The sequence below is a fragment of the Canis lupus genome, chromosome 11 (genome assembly GCF_048164855.1).
Source record: "Canis lupus baileyi chromosome 11, mCanLup2.hap1, whole genome shotgun sequence".
Taxonomy (NCBI): domain Eukaryota; kingdom Metazoa; phylum Chordata; class Mammalia; order Carnivora; family Canidae; genus Canis; species Canis lupus.
The window spans coordinates 44,974,180-44,991,746 of NC_132848.1; the positions used below are offsets into that span (position 1 = coordinate 44,974,180).

The 17,567-nt window shown below is 42.2% G+C and overlaps 1 protein-coding gene across 5 annotated transcripts in view; it reads right to left on the reverse strand.

The window, feature by feature from the left end:
- Window positions 1-3,270: 3,270 nt before the first annotated feature.
- The window catches only part of NMS (neuromedin S), a 52,221-nt gene continuing 37,924 nt past the window's right edge, over window positions 3,271-17,567 (reverse strand). For 4 of the 5 annotated variants that reach the window (XM_072844510.1, XM_072844511.1, XM_072844513.1 and 1 more), the window contains 10 exons: window positions 16,761-17,107; window positions 14,144-14,199; window positions 13,803-13,841; window positions 10,364-10,387; window positions 10,218-10,271; window positions 8,053-8,130; window positions 6,090-6,125; window positions 5,442-5,483; window positions 4,341-4,390; window positions 3,271-3,427 (listed from right to left, as the gene is read on the reverse strand). In XM_072844510.1, coding sequence (XP_072700611.1) covers window positions 4,352-4,390; window positions 5,442-5,483; window positions 6,090-6,125; window positions 8,053-8,130; window positions 10,218-10,271; window positions 10,364-10,387; window positions 13,803-13,841; window positions 14,144-14,199; window positions 16,761-16,836 — 444 coding nt within the window. In that variant the 5' untranslated portion in view covers window positions 16,837-17,107 and the 3' untranslated portion in view covers window positions 3,271-3,427; window positions 4,341-4,351. The remainder of the gene's footprint in view (window positions 3,428-4,340; window positions 4,391-5,441; window positions 5,484-6,089; window positions 6,126-8,052; window positions 8,131-10,217; window positions 10,272-10,363; window positions 10,388-13,802; window positions 13,842-14,143; window positions 14,200-16,760; window positions 17,108-17,567) is intronic. The other variant, XM_072844514.1, reaches the window with a different exon arrangement.

The window sequence follows — 17,567 nt, forward strand, 5'->3', positions numbered from 1 at the left end:
CTCCTGTTAATGGACATCTGGGTTCTTTCCAACTCTTTTGCTTTAAGAAACCACGTGAACACTCTTATCTGTGTCCTCACGGACTTTGAAGACTTTCTCTGGTAAGTGGGTATCAGGAAGGATAATGTGGCAGTTAAGAATTAAAAGGTCAAGATCTGATTAAGATGTAAACGCAGAAAGATAAAATAAGCCTTGGGGGCTAGTATATTTCTTATATGAATTGCTGAAGGTTTCAGAAGGGCAGCTTTGAAACTGAAAAACTGGGCAGCAGTCTTTGTCATCCTTTAAGGACCAGGGGACAAAAACTGGAGTCTTGAGTGTACAATGGGGGAGCTCATGAAAAACTCTCAGCTATTTCATTAGGGCCCCAAAGAACTAAGAGGTAGGGTGAATAACAAGCAAAAATTGAGATAAATAACACAGTGAAATAGACATCAAGGGAATCTAGGTAATTTACTCATCAGAAAGACCCTGAAAATATCTATACTTACTATGTTAAAGGAGAAAAATGGTAAGATTGAGAATTTCATTAGAAAGCTAGAAAATAATGAAATTAGCAAATAGAAATTCTGGAGTTGAAAAACATAATAACCAAAATTAAGAACTGAGCTGGTCATTTTAATAACATAAGAGACACAGCAGAATAGAGATTTAGCAACTGGAAGGTGGTGGATCAGAAGAAAATATCCATAATGCATACCAGACAGACAAAATAATATGGGAGATATATAGATTGCAGTGGAAAGAACTAATGTAAATGTGATTGGAGAAAAAACAGTAAGGAAGTATGTCTCAATATCAGTGTTTAAAGAGTATCTTTGAAAGAGAATAGAAAGGCACTAGACAAAGAGGAGAGGCCACATGAGGACAGAGGTAGAGAATTGAGTGATGCTGTACAACCAGGAGAAATATCTGGAGCCAACCAGAGGAGAGAAGAGGTGGGGAAGGATTCTCCACTAAGGTCTTCAGAGGGAGCATGGCCCTAATGATACCATTATTCTGGACTTTGGCCTCCAGAACTATAAGAGAATACATTTATTTTAAAGATTTTATTTATTTATTTATTTATTTATTTATTTATTTATTTATTTATTATTTATTTATGAGAGAGAGAGCACCAATAGGAGGGATGGGCAGAGGGGAGATGAAGAAGCAGGCTCCCCAATGAGCAGGGAGCCTGATGTAGGGCTTGATCCCAGGACCCAAGATCATGACCTGAGCTGAAGGCAGATGCTTAACCTACTGAGCCACCCAGGCAACCCAAGAATACATTTCTGTTGCTTGAAGTCAATAAGCTTGAGAAAATTTGTTACTGCGGTCCCAGAAAACTGATATGAGATAATAAAGTTAGGGTGAAGAAAGCAATTAGGCTTTAATTGAAAGATGTGAGTTCTGTTCTGGACATGGTTGCCAGTAGACTTGTGGCCATGAGCAAGTCACTTGGCTTCTGTGGGCTGCTTTCCTCTGAAGCCCACAAGAAGGTGGGGGTGAATGATCAGCGAGGCCTCTGCCCCCTTTAACGTTCTGAGAGTTCCTTTCAAGTTCTGTTCTGCTAGCCTCAGACCTCTGATCTTCCTGAGGCCCCCAGGGCCTGGGCAATTGCCTGAGGCATGGCCTCTTCCTATAAAGTGACCACGAGGGTTATGAAGGCAGGCAGCCTCTCTCTAGAGACCAACATTGGGCCTAGGACTCGGTCTTATTTGATGCGACACCTGGTTAGAGTGAAAATGTAAGGCTCCTTCTCATAGGACACCAGGCTAAAAATACCCCAGCACTGTACGAAGGGAGAACCAGGTGTCACAGTGTGGAAGCTGAAGCTGTAAATCATAGTCTGCTTTCCTCTCTGAATTTATTGGCACTGGTGGTGCATCACTGGTCACTGCTGTAAGCGAAAGGAGTGAGGTGATGTCTGAGATTTCAGAGTCTGTCTCTACCTCCCCATCATCAGAGACTGGTTTGGCAAAGGAAGAGCTTTTAGCTCAAATAGTGTTCCTTAGAAGCAGTGGCCCTCTTTGCCCACCCTTCACTCTCATAACCATTGTCCTGCAGGCTGGCCTGCGGCAGGTCCGTGCCAAGTGTATGATCCTCCATTGGAGTGGAAATGATAATCACTGGTTTAACGAAGAGGATTCCAGGACTTTGAGGTGGAAACAGTCATCCTTGGTCACTTCAAAATGTTGAGACTGTTCCTACAGACTTGTACTGGAACATTGTTCACGAACACTGTGCTCTGCCCACCCTGTCACGGAGCTGTGAGGTCAAGTCCACACTCCCCGTGCTCCCAGGACCTGGGATATACACCAGGAGGCCAAACCTGCCCTGTTTCCTACCTACTGCAGGGTCTCAGACCAGTGCCTTGATCCCTCTGCCTGCAGCCTGTGCTCAGCAAAATGTCGTGTGGAGTCAGGTTTGCTTGACTCATCTCTGTGTGGTAAGATCTACTGAGGGGTCTTAAAATATCTTATTTGAGAGAATAGGCTTGAGACTTATTACAAGAGCTTATAAATGCTAAAAATAAAAACTAATCCTAAAATGTGACATCTACATTATATTTTAAAAGGAGGACTTTTAAATTTCATGAGAAGCTTAAAAGGAGAATGTTTCAATGCAGCTTAGATTCATTGCATGTATCACTAGGGTCCCTCCTTGTGTCACTGCCCATCTTCTGCATCATCTACTCCTTTGAATGATCTTGGGAGGTCTGGAAGTCAAATACTGTTTACAGAGGAGGAGCCTGAGAAAGTAAAATGCCTAAGCCTCACGGTTTCCTGAGAAGTCTGGAATTGTTATATGTTAACTCAGTGCAGTAACCTCAAGTCCCTGGTCAGCAAGATAGAAGAAGCTGTCTAGGGCAAGTCGTTCTGGTACTATTTGTGTCATCAGAATCATCTTTGAAGTGTAATTAGAGCCAACACCTATTGCATGCTCTCTAGGTACCACCACGCTAAGCCTTTACGTAGGTGGTCTCTGCAGTCCTCACAAAAATTGTGTGAAGGTACTATTATTACCAATCCCATTTTACTGTGGAGGAGAATAAGGCACAGGGATGGGAAGTGACCAGCCCACAGTGCCCCAGCTAAAAGATGAACCAGAACAGGAAGACAGTCTATCCCTAGCCCCAGGCTCTCAATTCTTGATAATAACAAGATATTTGGGGTGTGCTTAAACAATCCCAAACACAGAACATTAAAAAAAAATAGAGAGAGAGAGTATTATTTTTAAAATACATCTAATCCCTCCCCTAAAACTTCCCAATAAGAAATGAAAATATTGTGTCCATGCTCCTTTATTTTTTATACAATTGCATATTCCAGTGAGTATAGAGCAAGAGAATTATCTTTTATTGTTCACAGAAAGAAAGTTGACATTTGTTCAAGATAATTGCTCGATTTCTTTATCTGATCCAGTTTCTCTTTGCCACAGAACTCTGAAAAAGAGGAGAAAAATGCACTGCTTGGATCAAATCATTACCAGAATCAAGACGAGGCCTATGGGCATGTTATTGTACAACATATTTTAAAATTACTCAATTTGATAAGTCACAAATGCCCCCAAATCGGTACTTATTCATTTTTGCAGCATCTAATTAGACCATTCGGTCTGTGTCAGTGCTGTGGCCTCAGGGAACCTCTTCCTCTCCTTTCACCTGGGGAGTCCTGTTTTGCAGCATCTGGACAGCTTTCTCAGGCACCCTTGGCCTGCCCAGGCCCTGGCAGGTCAGATCAGGCTCCAGGAGGGAGGCTGGGACACCTCCAAAGGACAGCCACCTCAATGACCCCAGGACCACACCATCATGAGAGACAGAGGAGGCCCAGAGCTGCCCTCGTACGTGGACTTCAATTCCATGGGCCTGAAGACCAAGGAATCTCCTGAGATTTAAACTCTGGGTCTCAGCTCACTGTTGAACGGAGGGAGTAGCCTTGCCCGGCTACGTCTGCTGTACTCAGAGATGTTCCCACTATAAGGTACCCCCCTTCTCCTGCCAAGGCTGCTAGGGCGGCTTTGCCTTCCTTCAAAGGGTCAGGTGAGAAGTCCCGAGGATCAGCTGGGCCACGTGTGGCCCTCACTGCCTCGCAGGTCCTGCTAGAGACGACATACCTGCAAAGGGCCAGCACGGAGGCGAAGGCTGCCTTGTGTGCTTGGGACAGCCTGTTTCTACCAGGCTGCAGTGGGGTCTCTGTGGTGTGGAGAGTAGGGAAGGGAGGGAGGGGGTGGAGGACCCTCAGAGGTTCCACGTGGCCCCCCTCTATTTTGAATTGCCACCCCTCTGGCTGCCTCTCACCACCCCCCAAGTCAGACACAACATTTACTTGGAGGAGAACAGTAGCAATGGGGCTGACCTTGGACTTCCCTACAGGGTGTTATCCTCAGTGTTTCTTCCATTCCTTGGCTGGGGGAGAAAAAAAAGGAGCAGTTTACAGATACTGAGACAAAACTGCCTAGAACCTGTTTCCAGGCCTTGGATCCTTCCTCAACTGACCCTAAGACTTCGTTTTCCTAACTGAAATGTCAGCAGCCTCCCTGGGAGTTCACCTGGTCAGCCCTAGCCCAGGGCTACCAGGCCAGTGCTCCAGGACCCTTGCTGCTCCTACAGCCCTGACACTGTCCTCTACCCCACCGCTCCCCCACCCCAGGCTCTATTTATGTAGCAGAATGGTCTTCAAACCATTTATCACAGGACTTCTCACCCTAAAGACATTGTGGAGACCCATTGTTCCTCAAAGTACCTTCTAGAGAATGACCACCAATAGGTCATACAGGGCCTCTATGATCAAACAAGTTGGGAACTATATAAGAAAGCTGAGAAAAACAGGTTGTTTCCTGCAAGACATGCTGATATGTGCTGTAAACTTTTGAGAGTGTTTGGTGCAGTGTTTTCCCATCTTGTCTGATCTTTGCAGAGTAACCTCTTGGCACCAGTGACCCATAGAGTACAGTTTGAGGGGCATGAATCTGTCTGATTCAGAGTCCGATTTTTTTGATGCAAACACTTGAGGATCTAGGGGAAGAAGCAGAGCTAGTGAGTGGCAGACCACAAACTAAGACAGTTTCTGACTCTGTGACCTTCGCAAGGGGCTCTGGGACCCCAGGAAAGGGGAGAACAGTGCCTATGCTATTTGGGTGCACGGAACCTGGACACAGGGACACAGACCCCAATTCTGGTTGGCTCCTATGTCTGTCTGTCAGCAGCACTCCCACCTCCTACCCATGCTCCCGGAGCCCTGGTTCTCTCAGCCTATGTCTTTCTGCACCTTTTCTTTTCTAAACGTCAAGTTTATAGGAGGAGACTTTGAAGGTCTCTCCTAAGGAAAGTGTGAGAGAGTCCCCATAATTATTCACTAGCTTGCCATAGGGTGCTGGGCTGTGCTCATTCTGCAGGAATCCATAATTGGGTGGCAGGAGGGAGTCCGAGTTCAAAACAGAGAAAAAGAATGCTATACCCTGAAAAGGAAAAATGGTCGTCCCCAGGTGGCAGTGTGATCCTGCAACATAAAAACACAAGCCATTATGCAACCACTTTGTGCCTAAGGTCTTCTGAAAATGTCTATGACAACAGTTTTCAAAGTGTGGTCCCCAGACCAAAAGCATCAATGACACCTGAGACTTTGTTAGAAATGGAAATCCTCAGGTCTCTACCAACTATCTGGAGCTGGGACCCAGCCATCTGAATTTTAACCAAGTCCCCAGGTATCTATGATTCATGGTCAACGTGGAGAAGAACTGGTATATGGATGGGGTTGTGCCACTTGCAGTTTACCTCTCCCCAAGTTTGTACAACTGGCATGTGGGCCCCTGAGCCACATAAAGCAAATCCTCAGGAACAGATGGTTCCAGGTGACTCATCTACAAGACTGGAGATGAAATATAGTCAGCCAGCAGCATTGCCCCATGATTCCTTTCTGCCTCGGAACAAGCTCAGAAAAACCTGAAATTAAACTCTCGGCCTCAGATTTTCAGGGGCAATATTGTGGGACCAGTTCTTTCCAGAAGTGATCTAGAGGAGCTACAAGATTGCCCAGCTCCAAGCACTTCCTAGGCTTCTCCTGCAGATCTTCAGGAGGTTTGGGTTCTCAAAAGGGCTTACACACCTTCTTGGTGAAATCCACTGCAGCAGTCCTCGAATCCTGTGAGGGAATGAGGTGCAGGTTATTTAACAGGAACCACACCCCCTAGGGTTGCAGTCATTAGGCTGTGACCCTGTACCTCCTTGGCTCTGTTGTGCCCAAGAATCCAAGGAACCACAAAGGAGTCGACACCGATGCAAGTACACGAGGGTTATTTACAAGCTTGAGCTTGGGTCCAAGTATACTCCACACAGAAGAGCGGGGGCTTGGACCCCGAAGTGGGTTACAGCTCCGTTTTTTATGGGCTGGTCTAGGGGATTTTCAGAAGAGGTAGAGGAATTTTTTTTCTCATTCCAATATGGGGGAAAGAGTGGGGGAGTTTCTTAAGATCTGATACGGGGTTTCTCTGCCTAAGGCATTCTGAGCTCTGTTGTCTTTCTGATATGGGATTCCCTGTCAAGGACATTCTGCAGTTTTTCCTATAAAGTTCAGCTCTTATTCACAGGGGCCTAAGATGGCTGTACTTGTGCTAATGCTAAACTTGAGGTGGAATGGCCTTACTCTTTTCAGCCTCCACAGCTCCATCCTCAGGTAGCCAGAAATCAGGAGCAAAAAAGTAGTTCAGGGGAAGGGCTAACCACGTAGCCGATTATAATCTCCTGTTCAGGAAGGCAGCCGTGTTTTCTTGATTGAGGTACCATTTATGTCCAAGACAAGGTTAAATCGGCTTGTTCTTCCCAACAGTATCACCTTGAAATGGACCCCGATCCAAGGATAAGCCATGGCAGCTTCTCCAGCTTGTCTTTGCTTATGAGTCTAGCATAACAACAGATCGGACTCAATCCGGAAGGCTGTGCAGTGAATCAGACAAGACAAACTGCTGTCTACACTTACGATGACCCACCCGCTTTCTAGGAACTGAGCAGCTTCCTGAGGGGTCTTGGGATTTTTCAGAGCTAAAACCAGGAAAGTCCGGGGCAAACTGGGATGAGTTTCAGTATTCAAAAGGAATATTCTTTTTATTTTATTTTATTTTTTTATTTTGGCTCCCATGTAATTGTGGAGGCCGAGAAAAATTTAGGCCATTCCACCTCAAGTTTAGCATTAGCACAAGTACAGCCATCTTAGGGCCCTGTGAATAAGAGCTGAACTTTACAGGAAAAACTGCAGAATGTCCTCGGCAGGGAATCCCATATCAGAAAGACAACAGAGCCCACGCCCATGGTAGAAAGTCCCATATTAGAATGAGAACAGAGCTCAATGCCCTTGAAAGCCCCATATCAGAATAGTGAACAGAACTTGAGAAATTCCTCCACCTCTTCTGAAAATCCCCTAGACCAGCCCATAAAAAAACCCAGCTGTAACCCACTTCGGGGTCCAAGTCCCTGCTCCTCTGTGTCAGATATACTTGGAACCAAACTCGAGCTTGCAAATAAACCCTCGTGCGCTTGCACCGGTGTCGGCTCCTTGGTGGTTTCTTGGATTCGCAATCTTGGGCACAACATTATTCTTTTATTTTGGCTACCATGGAATAAAACTTCAATTAGGATTTTGGACAACTATACCTGTTACTGAAGCTGGTAATTTCAAAGCTTCAAACCAAACCAAACAAAAAAAAGCTATTTTTAAAGAAATAAAGTTCTGAGATAGGACAAAAGGCCAGGCGGAGCCACAAGGGGAAGCCCAGGGGTCACCAAGGCAAATGTCCATCGGAAGAGGAAGGGTCAGGGAAAGTGGAAGGAAACTTGGAAGACGAGAGCGGAAGAGAAGAGGCCATCTCTGCCCTAAGGGGACTCCCCGGGCCCTGCAGCCATTCTGTGGGGTTCAGGGTAGGGGACTGTGGCATAAGGTAAGGCCTGCTCTCCTTCCCAAGGTGGAGGCCGATTCAAAGAGAGCCTGCAAGTCAGCCCTCCCTTTCCCGCTCCCCTGCTCCCTGCCCCTCAGCGACCACCTGAAGTCACCGCGGTTAAGTGAGGAGAACACCTACCCGCAGTTGCAGAAATCTTCTCATCCTGGGGCTGGCGAGCTGCGCGGCCAGGCGCATCAAGGGGTGCACAGGAGGGAACTGCAAAAGATGGGGGGGGGTGGGGGTCGGAGGCTGGCCTCGCCAGGTCGCAGCCCAGGCTACCTGTCCTCTCCATGCCCTCCCTTATGAATGGGTTTAATACCCTGGATAAAATTCACATCCACACCTAGGCTTGAAATTTTGTGTTTTCAATAAAGAACTGCTTGCCCTTACAACAGATTATAATTCCTACACAACACTTACAAATATTCCCTTAGAGTAAATCAGACTTTTATGAGCCTTATCCACAAGTGTTCCGTCCTTCTGGGGAGGAGTGCACTGTCCCAAAGAAGCAAGCCCACGCAGATCCTTTTGCGCCCCAGGTGTGCTCTCCTAGTCTTGGGCGGGGGGAGGTGGAAGGACAGCACCTTAATCCCCCCTTCCTAGTGCATTTGATATTCCTGCAAGTGCTAACACCTGAAAATTTGATATTCCCCCAAGTGCTAACACCTGAAAATCAGCACAACAGGCCCCTCCCCCAGAAGACCAGCTAGACGGACAAGTTCCAGGGGAAGTCAAGGGACTTTAAGTATACAGAAACAGAAGATACTCTCCCGTGTTTTTTGGTTTTTGTTTTTTGTTTTTTTTTGTTTTGTTTTGTTTTGTTTTTTGCTTTTTGATTTCTGTTTGCTTCCCCCACCCCCCTCTTTTTCCTTTCTTTCTTTTTCTTTCTCTTTTTCTTCTCTTTTTTCTTTTTTCTTCCTTTTTTCTTTTTTCTTTTTCTCTTTTCTTTCCTTCTTTCTCTCCTCTTTTTCTCCTTTTCCCAATACAACTTGTTTTTGGCCACTCTGCACTGAGCAAAATGACTAGAAGGAAAACCTCACCTCAAAAGAAAGAATCAGAAACAGTCCTCTCTCCCACAGAGTTACAAAATCTGGATTACAATTCAATGTCAGAAAGCCAATTCAGAAGCACTATTATACAGCTACTGGTGGCTCTAGAAAAAAGCATAAAGGACTCAAGAGACTTCATGACTGCAGAATTTAGATCCAATCAGGCAGAAATTAAAAATCAATTGAATGAGATGCAATCCAAACTAGAAGTCCTAACGACGAAGGTTAACGAGGTGGAAGAATGAGTGAGTGACATAGAAGACAAGTTGATGGCAAAGAGGGAAACTGAGGAAAAAAGAGACAAACAATTAAAAGCCCCTTGCCTTCCTGATACTATCTATCCCCATCCTCACCTGATCCTCATTCCTAAATCTATGCTACTGATGAGTCTTTACCTCTTAGGGAAAAAAACACTTCGCTATTTTTTCTTTAAAAGGATGTTCTTGAAGACGTGAAAAGATATGGTTATATAAATGACTTACTAATGGTAGAATTTCAGTTACTGTAACAGAGCCACTGAATTAAAAATTTTATACTATGACCTTCCTAATATTCCTCAAATCATACCCTGCAGAAATTCACTTACACAACCTGCTTCTGAGGGCATTTCAAGTTTAAAATAACAAAGTTAGGGGTGATGCATGTTATCTCCTTAGCATATATACATAGTGATGGTTATAGAAGGTGCACCTCTATGGATCACTACTAAGGACACAGCACTTTATGCTTCACAAAATTCTTCTTAAAATAAAAAAGTAGGGATGCCTGGGTGGCTCAGTGGTTAAACATCTGCCTTCAGCTCAGAGTGTGATCCTGGGTCTGGGGAGGAGCCTGTTTCTTCCTCTGCCTGTGTCTCTGACTCTCTCTCTGTCTCTCATGAATAAATAAAATCTTTTAAAAATTTAATTTAATTTAAAAAGGTAGTATAATAAATGTAAATTGAGCTCAGTTTTATCAGGTCTTTTTCAAACATCTGTTAAAGTGCATAATAAAAAACTCTCCTCACTTATTTTTTCCTTTTCTATAATATACTATCTAACCTTTTCGATCTCTCAGCCTCCCACCAGCCGTAGCCCAGACAGGGAAAGAAGAATCTCTGAAGCTCCAGGAAAAAGCCCTTAGAAAGCTATTACACAGACAATGTCTGCAAGCCCCGTGCTTTTCTACTTATCTACACATACTAATTTGGATAAGATAAAAGGCAAGCAGAGGAGAGTCACTTTTACAGAAAGATGAGAATGGTAAAGTACTGACCCCACTTTTAACTGGATGTGTTGGCTCCTGAGTTCTGGAGTAGTGAAATAAAAACTGAATAATAAAAAAGTTTATTTTAGTACAAGTGTCACTTGCTATAAACATGAAAGTTGCATGCCTGTGTTACCACGCTAGGCAGTACTCACCCTTTTGTATATGTCTTGATTATCCTAGAAAGAGAATTGTGAGGGTAAGATACATGGAATTTAATTGGAGCAGGCAACTATAGTTGATGAAGGGTCTTACAAAAAAAAACAAGTTCCCAGTAATACATAATTATTTTAAGGTTGACTCTCATTTCACCTTTCCAATCTTAGGGAGAAAAACATATTCTGTAGTACATAGAAGCAATACCCTAATCCATTCCGAGATAACCATCTAAGACTTGGAATAAAATTAATGATTGCAATTTTTAATTTGTTGCTGAGTATACTCTAGAATTCAGTTTTTTAGAGTTGATTCAAATTGACCAAACTCGTTTTCCTCCAAAAGCTTTCTACATAAATCTCCACTCTTTTTGCAAAAAGTCCAACTTTTCATTTCTAAATCCTTGCATGAATGACAGACTTAGTTGTATACTAAGCATATTCTACTCTGATATCTTGCTGTGAAGAAGATGTCTTACAAAACAATAAATCAGGTTTCTATGTGTGCATTTTGTATTGCTTAAGATGATTACTGTGAATATTTTAAATATGCTGATCTGGCTAAGATTGATCATTCTCATCTCAATCACCTTGAAACCGCTTTGAGTCGGCTCAAACTTCAATCGAGACAGAAATGAAAGTTGTTAATAACACTTATAATTTGTTGCTGTTGACACAATTACATCTTTCTACCTACTGTGAAGAGTTTCTGCATGGGAAGCCACCCATACTTATGTATTCTACATACACACACATGCACACATACCCCACTCGTTATGTATGTGTGAGTGTATGTGTGTTTTCTGGACACTAATTAGTCAAATAATTGTTTTTGTGTACCACACTTATCAGCTTAATGCTGTTAGATTTCAAGCCAAAAAACAACAAGAAATATGAAGATGCTTTTCCTGGTGCTCAAACACCACTCTCAACATTTTATCTGCACCTTCCTTGCTTCAATTTTTTCTTTTTACAGAAAAAAAATGTATTTCCAAATGTACTTAACTGTCTAATTTATTATTTATGTCCCCAACTAGAACTTTTTACAGAAAAAAATGTATTTCAAAATGTTCTTTACTATCTAATTTATTATTTATGTCCCCAACTAGAACTTCAGTTTCATGAGAGCAAGTAGTTTTCTCTGTTTTGATCACCATTGCACATTTAGCACCTAACACGTGGTGTGCTCTCAGTAGATATATTTGTTTGAAGGGATGAATAGTAGTACTGTGTTCCCAAGAATTCATTGTCCCCTTTCCTGTCTGAACTTCTGATCCCACCAGAAGCACAAAACAAGAAGACTTTCTGCAGGTGCCATTATTTGTAGGATGTAACTGTGCTTTCTGAAATGCTTAAAGACGAAAGTCCCGCAGAGACCCAGATCTGGCTTTTCTGGAGACCAGAACTGGAAGAGGACTTAGAGCCCAGGTAGATCATCTGGACATGAGATAGTTGAGGGAACCAGAGCCCCAGGAGAGGGAGTGACATGCCAAAGGTCCTTTATTAATGCAGCAGCAAGACCAGGAAGAGCTACAGTGTCTCTATTAATAGATTTAAGATATTGAGAGTTTTGTTCACTGAATAATCTCTTGCTGTTCTATGACTGGAAATGATGAGCAGGACCAGCTTTGGGAAAATGGAGGAAGTGGATGGAAATTCATTCCAGGTGGGCCCTTGCACTTGGGGAAGCCCACAACCCAATTTAAGGCTATAGGTAGCACATGTGACAGCCACACTTTCACTTCTGCCTATGTAGGGGACATCCCTACAGCCTTTATGTGAGGGATAGAGAAGCCCATTCTGTGTGAAGTGAAGAAACAGTGCCAAGGAAATGGAAAACTTTGGATTTTCACCCTGAATTTTTGCTCTAGATAGCAAGGCTGTAAAGATTAGTTCTAAAGATAAGAAATGGCAATTGTCTTCAAACATGTGCATAAGGATAAACTGAAAATAAGGAGAAATAGGCATGATATATTTATGAAGTTTAAGAGAGAAAGCAGTGACACCTGTACGGCTCAGTCTGTTAAGGGTCTACCTTTGACTCAGGTCATGATCCCAGGGTCCTGAGATTGAACCCCATATTGGGCTTCCCACTCAGCAGGCAGTGTGCTTCTCCCTTTTCCTCTGCCACTCCCCTGCTTGTGCTCTCTTGCTCTCTCTCAAATAAATTTAAAAAAATAAAAGAGAGAAAGTAATGTTTGAGTTTTCAAGAATGGCCATTAGTTGCATCAGGGACAATGCTAGCAGGTGGCACTTAGGTGCTGTCATTTACTGTGTTCTAGACACTGTTGAAAACCCTTCAAAGATTCCAGCACTCAATCTTCACAACAACATTATGAGGCTAGTATAACTATTATTCCCATATTACAGATGAGGAAACTGAGACATAGAGAGATTAAGAATTTTGCCAAAGTTAAGTAGACTAGGTTTTGAACCCAGGTTTTAGAATCTGAGCTGCAAAGGCATTTTTGGCTGAGGAAAAACCTGTGCAGATATAAGAGTCTGGGGTATTAGGGGAATAATAAGAAGTTCACCAAGATGAGGTATGCTGTGGCTTGGGGGAGGGGAAGGAGGAAGAAAAGATATGGTTCAAGGTGAAAACATTCAGTTTATGCTTTAGAATCATGGGCTCCACCCTAACACCACCATCCTACACTTTTGATTGAATCAATATTTACTTTGTATCCACTGAAACATATCCGTTTTGGTGACTATCACTGTTAGGTCCTTCACCTGAAATCTATTGTTTTGAAGAATTATCATATCATACTATATCAATGTGTAACATATGTCATGATATCTCATAACATACATAATTAATGTAATTATACATATATATTATTATAATTGTAAGAATATACATGAATGACCAATATTCCATGGTATTTTATTTTGAGAGATTCACTTGTTATTTCCTACAACTACCTTCTTACCCATATGCTTAACCATATACACAGATTTCTCCTGCAGGTGGCAAAAAAGTGTGCTTGTTACAGATACCAATTATGGTATAAGCATGTGCATTGTTATAATTAAAAGAATTCTTATATGGGGGTGCCTGGGTGGCTCAGTCAGTTAAGTGCCCCATTCTTTTTTCCCCCTTTCTAAAATTTAAATTCAATTTGCTAACATAAAACACTCAGTGCTCATCCCCATCAAGTGCCCTCCTTAGTGCCCGTCACCCAGTCACCCCATGTCCCCACACTCCTTCCCTTCTGCAACCAAGTGCCCCACTCTTGATTTCAGTTCAAGTCATGATCCTAGAATCGTGATATTGAGCTGCATGTCAGGCTCCGAGCTCAGCCAGGAGTCTACTTGAGATTTTCTTCCTCTGCCCCTCCCCCTGCTGTGCTTTCTCTCTCTCTCTCTCTCTCAAATAAATAAATAAATCTTTAAAAAAATAAAAATAAATGAATTATATGTATATAATTTTTTTTACCTTAGGTTGCTTAGAAAGAGTGGCCCAATATGCCAGTCGCTAAAGAAAAATATGAACAATGAATCAAAGATCGGTACAAATTAGTCAATAGCAATCTATTAAAACATATGTAAAATACTAAAGTTGTCCCATTTATGAACCTTGCATTATCTTCTCACACAGTGGCAGTGAATTTCAACACAACTCTCGTGATGTCTTAAATGAGGCCATGAAAATGGCAACATGAGTTCCTGCTGCAGCCAAGAATCTGATCTTAAAATAGTTTCAAGTGAACACTATCCACATGATATTTTCAAGGCCAAGACTAAATAAAAATCTCACATTACTGAACAGCAGTGTACCTCAAGCTGCATGATATCCAAGCCATTTGGGGGATCAGCTAGAGGTCGAGGAGATCCTATTGTGAGAAATCATAAAAATATTAATTAGAGGGGAAATAAAGGTCATAGCATGGACTTTTAAATCTTTACCATGAAGAACATACAAAGATTCTAGAAATACAGTTTTTTTTAAAAGGATTTACAAAGAAAACACACTTCTGCCTACTAACAGTAAATGTGAGATTTGTACCAAAATTAATTAAAAACAGAGTGTTTCTTTATTCAAGAGTGACCATTATAAGAGTAACTAAGAAAGAGGGAAAGATATCTAGGTGATGACATAATGTGTATTTTGATGGAACTTATGAAAATAGAATATCAGGAAATGTTGTCAAGAAAGTATGTACATCAGAATCACTCTTGGAACTTTCGAGCAATACAGATGCTCATCTCTATAGGAGTAGGTTCTGGGCAAGGTTGTTGCCCGCACGCAGCTGCACCCTATGCTAATCAACCTTTATCTGGTCTAAATGAAATCTGCATCTCATTTGTGTGTGATACAACACTTGGGAGGATAGTTAGGAATCAATTGGATAGATGAAGTTAAATGGGGTTAATGTAAAACCCTGAACTTAGATTTTTTATTTTATTTCATTTTTAAGATTTTATTTATGTATTCATGAGAGACACAGAGAGAGACAGAGACATAGGCAGAGGGAGAAGCAAGCTCCTCCCAGGGAACCCGATGTGGGACTCAATCCCCAGACCCCAGGATCACGCCCTAGCCAAAGGCAGACACTCAACTGCTGAGCCACCCAGGCATCCCTGAACTTAGATTTTTAAAATGTGGGACAGGGAATATCTGGCTCAAAAGTAATATATATATATTTTTTAAAATATTGAGTGATATTTTGCTTCCTGTAACCTCTGTATGTGCCGAGAAAAGCTAGGGCAATCTTGTGCTTTATAGAAATAATAGTGTCCAAGCCCTGAGTAGTAATCCTACTAGAATGATAGAATATGTGGTAAAGTTAGAGAAACAGAATAGTTTTCTTTGGCAAAAAGGAAAATTAAGAAGTGTATGCTAACTGCCTTCAATTATTTTGGGAACTATCATAAGAGATATTAATCTTATTCTGTTTTCCCAAAGGATAGAACTAGGGCTAATGGTTAGAAGGCACATGTGATCAGATTTTAATTTAGTGTAAAGAAATTTTTGCTGATTGGAGACACTCAAAGATGCAAAGTAATTTAAACTAATCCTATAAGGATTTTTCGAGAGATTCTGTGTTAACAATACAATGATAGGGCAGCCCGGGGGCTCTGCGGTTTAGCGCCTCCTTCAGCCCAGGGCGTGATCCTGGGGACCCGAGATCCGGTCCCACCTCGGGCTCCCTGCATGGAGCCCGCTTCTCCCTCTGCCTGTGTCTCTGCCTGTGTGTGTGTGTGTGTGTGTGTGTGTGTGTGTGTGTGTGTGTGTGTGTCTCATGAATAAATAAATAAAATCTTTAAAAAACAAAACAATACAATAAAGAGCATAGGGACCCACCCTCAGGAAACATAAAATCAAATAGGAAATAGGGAGGTGTATATAAATATACAGACGGATAGGAAATAATAATAAATTCCCCAAAACGTAATACAAACAGATTCTATTGGAGCCCAGAAGAGGAAGCTACTGGCTCCCTTAGGCTGGTAGTGAGTTGGCTGTCACTGAAAGTAATTAGAGAAATCATAGATTCCCTACTCTCCATAAAAGATTAAACTAGATGACTTCCAAGGTTCCCTGCAATGCCTAGGTTTTGTGATTACACTACGGAACATAGCGAAACAAACATACTGTTTGAAATATATTTTCTGTTTGAATATACTTTCAAAGATTTTCTATACTCCCTAAATCAAAATTCTAATGGAAAAATCTGAAATTTTGAAATAGTCCCTGTTTTCAATCAGAGTTTCCAACACATGCTTCCTTGCATAATTTGGTGAATTACCTTGAAATGGGTAATGCATTCTGACTACTGATCCCATACCCCACCCCTGGTTCCCTGCAAAGGCACTGGTTCTCAGAAGTTAGGAAAGCAACAACCCCATCCAGTCAGCACCTCGGACAGCACCCAAGCCCAAGAAAGATTGGGGCGTCCACAGGTTTGTCTGGGATCCTGCCTCCTGGGAGACTACAGAAAAGCTATGAAAATATTCCTTTTTTTCCTTTGTGTGCTCCCTCTCCAACTGCCCCTCAATCCTCAGTCTTTGGGTCTGTAAAACCCAGTTTTACCACCTCTGTTCTCCTCTCTGCAGAATTCCTGGAGTACAGATTACTAAGACATTGGGGTCCCCAACTCATCCTTCACAGTTTTAGCAGCACATCTTTAGGACAGCCCTGAGTCAGCAGCTGTTTAAAGAGAGTTCCACAAGGGAAAGTTGCCTCCTTTGGTGAAAGGCTATGGCATCTGGTTCTGTCCACCCTCTCAAAGTTAGAGACAAATGGGAAGCCATTTCAAAAGGGTAAATGGGGTAGGTGAGGGGTTATAGTTTGACTCCCTCCAGAAACCAGAACCACTGTGAAGGATCAAGTTCTGTCTCAGTCTTCCTTAGAGCTCAGGCTAGTTGGGATCTGATGAAGGGGTCCCCTTACCTGAAGAGGGAATCTGTAGCATGCAGAAGCAATAGATGGCCAAGATGGAAGGGAATTGAGGAAGAAGGTGTTTCATCTTCAAAGCTGGTTTCACTTAGCTGGCCACAGATGTATTTTGCTAGGACAGGAGTTGAGCATTTCCTAAAGTTCCACAGGCAGAAGCAACACACTATCCTGCATCTGAACGGGCCCGGTGGAGAAGGTGGTTTTATTTGCAACGCCCTGGAGCCCATTGGCTGAGCACCAATCAGTTTTGCACAGAAGGACCCTGGCTTTCTCATAAATGTCACGCTGGGCCCTTATTTGTAGAATAATATCCTCCTGGTGCAGGCATTGTAGACAGTCATCTTTTTCAATCCAGCAATAAAAATGAAAAGTGGAGAGTCATAATGGTTATTCTATAGTGGTTTGAGAAACGTTTCTAACTCTAGAAAGGCTTTTTCTCTTTTTTTTTAATCAAAGAACTGGACATAAATCTATATACTCTTGCATGACGGAGTTTTATTTCCTAAGAAGCTGTTTATTTTCCACCATTAACAAAAGATGTTTTATAGTCTTTGGTGCATCTAAGAACAAAATTTGGAGTCCTGAATATAATATTACAAGAAACTCAAAAGTTCAAGTAGATTTTTTTTAAATCATGGTTGGAAATTAGACTCCTTAAGTTTTCTCCAGACTCATTTCTATGAACAAGTATTTCAAATCAAATCAGAATGCAAGAAAATATGTTTAATAATAATAATTATAATAATGTTTCATCTACTGAGATCCTACTTAGAATTTCACATAGATTATTTCATGTAGTTC